The sequence below is a fragment of the Canis lupus genome, chromosome 20, assembly GCF_003254725.2.
Source record: "Canis lupus dingo isolate Sandy chromosome 20, ASM325472v2, whole genome shotgun sequence".
Taxonomy (NCBI): domain Eukaryota; kingdom Metazoa; phylum Chordata; class Mammalia; order Carnivora; family Canidae; genus Canis; species Canis lupus.
The window spans coordinates 45,605,951-45,613,933 of NC_064262.1; the positions used below are offsets into that span (position 1 = coordinate 45,605,951).

A 7,983-nucleotide genomic window follows, 5' to 3' on the forward strand; every position below is an offset into this window, starting at 1 on the left:
TTCACTGGGAGAGAATCCACTCCCAAGTTCACGGGTCTTTTTTTATTACTAATCTTAGATACAATCTCCCATTCCTTTTGCTGTATTCTATTCATTGGAAGTGAGTCACTACATCCAGCGCACATTCAAAGCAGAGGGGATCATATGAGTGTGAAGACCAGGAAGTTGGGCCATCTTCGAGGCTGCCTCTTATAGAAAAGTGTGTTAAGCCCTCTGTCAGGAAGTTGGAGTAGTCCTAGCTCCCGCCCCATCCACAGGGGAGACAGCCAGGAACAGGCACTCCAGCTCAATAAGGCAGAGCTGGGGCCTGGGCAAACCCAAGGAAGCTAGGGAAGGCCTGCCAGCCAACAAACATATCCCGTGTTCCTGCCATGTGCCACCCTTCGTGGAGGCCAGGGCTATGAAGACCAACACAGCCTCCACTGTGCCCCCAAAGGGCCCACAGCCTAATAGAGGGAAAGAGACTTAAATAATTACAAATGACAAATGCTGCTAGTGGTTACAAGTCAAGCTTTGGAGCCACACCCCCTGGGTTCAAATCTTGTCCCTACTACTTACCTGCTTTGTGACCCTGGGCAAGTGACCAAACTATGCTACACCTTAGTTTGCTCATCTGTAAGATGGGGACAAGAGAGTACCCACATCACAGGGTTGTTGGGAGGGCTTAAAGAAGTCATGTTTAGCCTGCTGCCTGGCATAGAGGGAGCACTCTGTAAATGTTGGCCATTCTGCCAAAAAGCAACAAGGTGAGAGGACATACAGGGACGCGGTGTCAGGAGAGGGCTCTCTGGGGTGACATTCAAGCCATGGCATGATGAAAATGAAGAGCAAAGAAAGAGTAATCCAAGCAGAGGGAGCAGCATACTTGCTGCCCAAAGTCCCTAGGGCTGGGCATGCTCCCTAGGGCTGAGCATGTTTAGGAACAGCAAAAAGGCCAGTGTAGGTGGAAGAGTGGCAAAAGAAAGGAGAAGAGATTGGGGACGTGGTCGGGAACCTCATGTGGTCTAAATTCTAAGGGCAACAAGGAAGCATGGGAGGGTGCTGAGTAGGAAAATTCAGCAAAGGGTCCCCTGAGAGAGGCAACATCATAAGGCATCAGCAGACAAAAGGAGGTCCAGTATGTTCCAGACAGAAGGAACATCCTGAGTCTGACAAGGCAAGTTGATATGAGGGTCAGGTGAACCTACGGAGGTGGGGAGTGGCAAGTGGGCAGATCCCAGCATAGGTCACAGCCCCTAGTGTCCAGCTGGAGGTTGAGTCTTCCTCCTGCAGAGGACGGGGGTTGTGAAGGGTGTGTGAACAGACTGCATGGTCAAATCTGCATATCAGAAAGACCAAGGGCAGAGGCAGGGGTCAAGGCATGGAGAGAAAAGGATGAGCTCTAGAAGGTTCAGAACCAGTCAACTGGCAGTGGAACTTTCCCCAGCTCCACACCATCCCTGCTGCTCACAGAGCCTGTTTCTTTACCTTTACAATAGGTGAGTTCCTGCATCCTGCATCTCCCCTGAGAGGATCAGCCTGGCAAACCCACAGCAGGTGCTCAGCCATTCCCATGTGGGGTTTGTTACTAAGATTTGCTCCGATGGGAATCCCCAGTAACACCTATTTCATGCCAGGAGGACCCCCAACAGCTTCTTCAAGGAAGCCCCTCGGCAACACCCTAAAGATCTTCCTCCAAGAATACCTGCATCCCCTCCTGAGAAATCACAGTCTCTAGAGATCCCCAAGCAATCGGAGTACATAGCACCCACACACACAAATCCTGAACCCCCCAAATCTTGCACAGATCCCAAACTCTCAAAGAGTGCGCTGGCCACAGAGAAACCAGTAAATGGTCCTGAGGAGATAAACACCCTTCAGAAACCCTAAAAGTCCCTTACAGATCCCCCAAGAAGCCCCCTCATCCCTCGCCCTCCGAGAAAGCTCTAAAAAATCCAAAGTATCTTGACAGCCCCCAAAGACCACTGAGTCACCACTATGGACCCGTTAGGGACCTACCAGAATCCTTGAAGAGCCCCTAGGGGCCTCTCACCGGCACCAAGTCCCCATAGAGACCCCCAAATACCCACGGCTTCCCGATCGCCGCAGTTCTCTGTTGGGAACCCCCCTACCAGCTGCCCAAAGATCCCCAAGTTACCTTCCAGCTCCCTAAGGTCTCCCAAACAGCCTCTAGAATCTCGAAACCTATTCATCTCCCTCCAGAGACCCTCAAGCTGTCCCCTGCGGTTCCCCTCAGAGACCCCCAACCTGTCACTCTTTCGGGCCCCGGCCCCGCTCCCAGCCCCAATCTCACCTAAGCCTCGCCCCCAGTCTCCAAAACCGGTCTCCCCAAGCCCTCAGGACCCCCCATTTCCTGACCACCCCCAAGTCGCGGACCCAGCCGGGGGCCCAGGCGCCGACTGCACTCACAAGAGGTCCCGCCTTGCTGTCTTGCAGACGATGCGCAGGAAACGCCAGCCGCCACCGCCCACGTACACGCCGAGTGCCGCCGCCGCGCTCCAGCTCCACGGAAGCCCCAGCAGCCACAGCAGGACGAGCGAGACCACCGAGGCCGAGCCTGCACCGGGAGCCCGCATCCTGGGGAGGCGGAGAGCGCTGAGGCCGCGGGCCGCTGGGGCCCCGCCCCCACGGTCAGCTGGCTCCGCCCCCAGAGCGAGCTCCGCCTCCAGGCTCAGGCCCCGCCCCCGCGCCTGGAATTGGCCGGGTCCAGGACAGACCCCGCCCCCGGATCAGGGCTCCGCCCCGTCCTATGTTGGGCACAGGCCTTGTTCTTAGCCCGGCTCAGGCTTCTTTACCAAGTATTAGTCCAGGCCATGCCCTCAGACGCAGCTCTTCGACCCCGTCAGTCCCGGTCAAGCCCTACCCCGTGTCTTGACCTAGCGGCAGGACTCTGAACCCAAGTTGGCCCTACTCATGGGCTCCACACAGACACAGGTCCTTCCCAGCCACTTGACCAGCCCTTGCCTTGACCTAGCCTCCGTCCTCGGTTACAGGATCCACCCCCGTCCCCAAGCCTCTCCGCAGGTCCCGCTTTCCTCCAAGTCCCGCTTCTACCCTCACTCTGCCACTCACTGGGCCCCGCCCCCAGGTTGCCTTTGGTCCCGCCCACAGCCGCAAGCCCCGCCCACTCCAACGAGGCCCCTCCCCCTAGCCCCGGGCCTGGCCCGCCCCCAATCCCAGGCCCAGGTTCCACCCCTGGCCACTGGCACCGCCCTCAGGCTTGGGCCCAATCGTCACCCTCCGGGCCTCACTCGGGCGCACCTCGAGCCCCAGGCCCCTCCCCATCGGCCAGCCCAGACCCGCCCCAAGGCCCTCCTCCGACCTGTCTAGCTCAAAGCGCCTCAGCCGCTCAGCCGAGGTCCCCCTTTCCGGAGGCCACGACCATAGAGAGGGGCCCCGGGCCAGAGAGACGACGGCCAACGAGACCCAGGGGCTAGAACGGCCCGGGGAGCGCGGCCGCGGTCTTCCGGACGCCCAAGCCGCTCCCCCCGCCCGCCCCCGCGCGCCGTTCCGAAAGCACGTGCGCCCGCGGCCGGGGGCGTGGCTCCAGCCTGAGCCCCAGATAGCTGAAGGATTCCTAGCCCGCGGGACCAGAAAGTCCCGGTTCACACCCAGGGCCTGTCTGTCCTGGATTCCTGCCCCGTTTGTTCTAAATCCAGGCACCAGTGCCTCTTGGGTCTTAAATAGGCACGCAGGAACCCGGGGAGCCCTGAACTCACAGCTAGGGGCCCCAGAAGGTGCTAAATCCAACCCCCATCTGTTTTATTAATGATAACATTTCAAGGACCCAACCAATCCCAAATCCATACCGCAAAATCTTGTCGGTTAATCTTGTCCTGGGGTAACCTCCCAGGAGCCCAGGGAGGGCAAAATCCACACATACCAGGTCCCCACCCTCCCACACCCTCGGTCCCAAATGCCCGCCGGAGACCCAGAAGCCCTTCTAATCAGGCACGGGCCAGCCCGGCCTGGCTGCCCACCACCTGGTCCCTGACTGACCTGGAGCGAGCGGCTCACAGACCCTCAGTCTTGGGCTGCTTGCTCCCGGGTTCCCAGAAGCTCAGGCAGGGACGGTGAGGCCAAGACGCAGGATTCCAAACCTAGCCTGAGACGTGGGCCCTCCAGAACCGCTCTTCCTGCAGACGCCTGCGCCCTGCTCTGCCGTGCTGTGCCCATGCAGGCCACTGCCTTGGATCCCTCCCTCCAAGCTCCCCCTCCTTTGCCCCCCTGCCCACCCCACCCCAACTTGTTTTCTGCCTTGCTTTGGCCGACCTTCTCTGCGCTCTCCTTGGGAGGTGGCCAGGGCCTGCTTCCAGCACCATTTAGAGGACAGGGCTGGGCAGGCTCCCACCCCTCCCACATGCTACCATTGGTCCTTGCAGTTAACCAAGAGTGGGTGGACTGGGGGGCAAGGAGGCAGATCAGGAGGACAGGCCCAGAGCCAGCCACTGGTCGGCTACTTTCTTGGCAGTGGCTCAGCAGAGTCAGCAAGGACCAGTAACTCCAGCTGCACTCTTATCCTGCCAGGTAGCACTGTTGTGCTCACCCCATTTTACAGGTAAAGGAACTGAGGACTGGAGCTGTCACACTAGCTGGAGTTGAGATTCACTCATTCACAAATGTGGGCTGGAGGCTTGCTGTCCCACCTTCCAGTCCTCCCCCCCTTTTCTTCTTCCCTAAGCTTCTTCTCCCCCTCCTCCCTCTGCCCTGACTCCTCCCTTCTTCCCCACTTCCTGCCCTCCCCGTCTGTCTCCTCCACTCTCCCATGTCTTTGCTCCTTCTCAGCCTACTTCCTTCTCCTCTTCTGCTCTCACTTCCTCCCCACCCCTCCTCCTGCCCTCTCCCCTGCCCTCTTGCTTTCCCTCCTTCTCTCCTTCATCCCCTTGCTCTTTCTTCTTCTGCTTCCTTCCTTCTCCTCCTCCCCTCCCCCTTTCTTTCCTCTCTTCTCCATCTTAACAAGTTTACTGGCACCTCACTTCTGGTGCCTCCCGATCCCCCTTGGGCTGGTGGGATCACTCCAGGGGAACACTCACTAAATAGTGCCCGTGGCAGGGACACCTTGGATGGCTCAGTGGTTGAGCATCTGCCTTCGGCTCAGGTCGCGATCCTGGGATCCTGGGATCGAGTCCCGTATCAGGCTCCTGGCGTGGATCCTGCTTGTCCCTTTGCCTGTGTCTCTGCCTCTCTCTGTGTCTCTCATGAATAAATAAATGAAATCTTTAAAAAAAAAATAGTAGTGCCTGTGACAATAAATCTTTTCCAGCTCTATCCACAGCTCCTGGAGGTCCTCAATCTGAATTCCCAAATTCAAAGGCTCTGGAAATCCAACTTTTTTTCTTCAGGTGGTGCCAGAACGCCAGGTATAGGTGTAGACAGGGTGAGGGATTCCTGAAAAAAGAAAGACAAGATATTGCTTTCTTAATGTAAGAGAAGTCATCTTAGGTTCCCAACTACTTTGTGATCTATACTTGATGGGCATTAAATACCCAAGAATATTTCTTGCAGAACTTCCTAAGATTTGTTAAAATTGCAGAAAAAGTAGACTTCAGTAGTTAATGGTTTTAAAGAAACAAAAGAGGGCATGTGAGTGGCTCAGTGGGATAAGTGTTTGCCTTCAGCTCGGGTCCTGATCTCAGGGTCCTGGGATCAAGTCCTGCGTCGGGCTCCCTGCTCAGCAGCAAGTCGGCTTCGCCCTCTGCCCCACTGGTGCACATGCATGCTCTTGCTCTCTCTCTCTCTCTCAAATAAATAAATAAAAATCTTTAAAAAATAAAATAAAGAAGCAAAAGAATGTGAAAACTAACAGCCACTACCAGGCCAGGGGAGAGCCTAACCATATCAGAGACAAGGAATTGGTGGTAAAGCTCCCAGTGCTGTTTCAGAAGTAAAGGTCGACAGCACACACAGTCTTGAGTCTTTGCAGGATTTAAACCCCTTTGAGCACTCAAACACTAATGACTTTTGCTCCAGTTCTTTACTGATCTCTCCTTTGCCAAGTCCCTTCGGGGGAAGTTTTGTGCATGTACCCCTAGTGTAAAACTTCTCCAATTTTGTTGTATGGGGGAGGGAGGGGACACTATTTTGGAAAATATCCTCAGTGGTCTCTCTACTTGTTGCAAGTAAAACCCTTCCTTTCCCCCCCTCTTTGGCTTGATGGTCTTCTGGCTGGATACTCACCAATAGGAGAACCCAGGTTTGGGTGACAGAGGAACCACCTTCCCCTGCGCTGACCCAGTCTGCTTTCAGGGGTTAATTATCTCTTTGTATCCTTGTTTATCCCTTATTTATGCCTTTGCTTAAGGGCTGTCCCTAGACTCCCAGGGGCATCACACGGTGTATAGCATCTTTCACCCTCAGTTACTTTCTTAAGAAACAAAAAACTCCCAATTCTGAAATACAACTTTCCCCTGGTTTTCCAGATGAAGTACTGTCTTATGCCCATTTCACAGAAATGAAAACGGAGGCCTAGACATGAGGGAGAGAGAGCAGACTGAGGTTCTACCTTCCAGCTGGTGGCTTCAGGCTGGCTGCCTCCCACATCTGTGCTTTGGTTGCCCTCTGGGTGATACTGCCCGCCTCCTGGAGCACTGTGCATCAAATATTTCTTGATCACCACTGCACCACAGTTGACAAGGAGCTTTGCATCTGCAGAATGAATGGGCCAGGCACATACTAGGTGTAGAGGCACAGCCAGACGTGCATCTCCCCTGACCCAGGGTGACCACAGGGGCCTGCAGGCCACAGCAAAGCGAGTTCTTAGGACTTCCCAAAAGGAGAAAAATGAAGCATACTTTAAAAGTAAAATACTAAAAAATAAAAAAATTAAATAAATAAATAAATAAATAAATAAAAGTAAAATACTGGGAATGCTTCAGTGGCTCAATGGTTGAGTGTCTGCCTTTGGCTCAGGGCATGATCCCAGGGTCCTGGGCTCGAGTCCTGAGTCAGGCTTCCGGCATGGAGCCTGCTTCTCCCTCTTCCTATGTCTCTGCCTCTCTTTCTATGTCTCTCATTAACAAATAAATAAATAAAATCTTAAAAAAAAATACTGAAAGATCACAGCTTGGGGGTTTCAGTATATATAGAACATGAGCACCAAGTGGGAGTGAACAATTTCTCTCTGCCAAGTTCATGTGCCCACCACAAGTAGGAGATGAGTTTCTTGTGGCTGCTATAACAGTACCATAAACCAGGTGGCTTAAAACAACAGAAATTTATTCTCTCACAGTTCTGGAGGCCAGAAGTCCAAAATCAAAGTGTCAGCAGCTACATTCCCTCTGGAAATTCTAGGGGAAGATCCACATGCTCCTTGGCTGTGGCCACATCACCCCAACCTATACCTCCATGTCCATCCACATGGTCTTCTCCCTGTATGTGTCTCTTCTGTCTCTTATAAGGTCACTTGTCATTGTATGTAAGGCTTACCTAGGTAATCTAGGATGATCTCATCTTGAGATTCTTAATTACATCTGCAAAGACCCTTTTTCCAAATAAGGTCAGAGTCACATATTCTGGGTTTAGGGCTTGGACATATCTCTCTGGGGGCTACCACTCAACCCACTACAACAGAATAAGGGATTAAAGCAGTAGTGTTTTTTTTTTTTTTTTAAGATTTATTCATGTATTCATGAGAGACACAGAGAGAGAGAACGAGGCAGAGACAGGCAGAGGGAGAAGTAGGGTCCTTGCAGGAGCCTGACACAGGACCCAATCCCGGGATCACAACCTGAGCAGAAGGAAGCTTCCCAACCGCTGAACCACCCAGGCGTCCCTAAAGCAGTTTTCAACTGTCCCCTGGGGATACCGGGCAATGGGCAACGTCTGGAGGCATTTTTATTTGTCACAACTGGAAGAGGGGTGCTACTGGCATCTAGTGGATCAAGGCCCCGGATTGCTGCTAAACATCCTACACCACAGGATAGCCCCCACCACAAGCAATGAGCTAGCCTTATATGTCAAAGGTGCTGCAATTTGGAAATGCTG

At 53.9% G+C, this 7,983-nt stretch overlaps 1 protein-coding gene across 3 annotated transcripts in view; it reads right to left on the reverse strand.

The window, feature by feature from the left end:
* SLC27A1 (solute carrier family 27 member 1) overlaps positions 1–4,291 on the reverse strand; it is a 32,104-nt gene extending 27,813 nt beyond the window's left edge. The window contains exons 1-2 of one of the 3 annotated variants that reach the window (XM_025457982.3): positions 4,273–4,291; positions 2,410–2,577 (exon numbers count right to left, since the gene is read on the reverse strand). In XM_025457982.3, coding sequence (XP_025313767.1) covers positions 2,410–2,576 — 167 coding nt within the window. In that variant the 5' untranslated portion in view covers position 2,577; positions 4,273–4,291. Of the gene's footprint in view, positions 1–2,409; positions 2,578–3,322; positions 3,473–3,999; positions 4,215–4,272 lie in introns of those variants that run through there. The other 2 variants (XM_025457980.3, XM_025457981.3) reach the window with 2 other exon arrangements.
* Between the last annotated feature and the right edge of the window lie 3,692 nt (positions 4,292–7,983).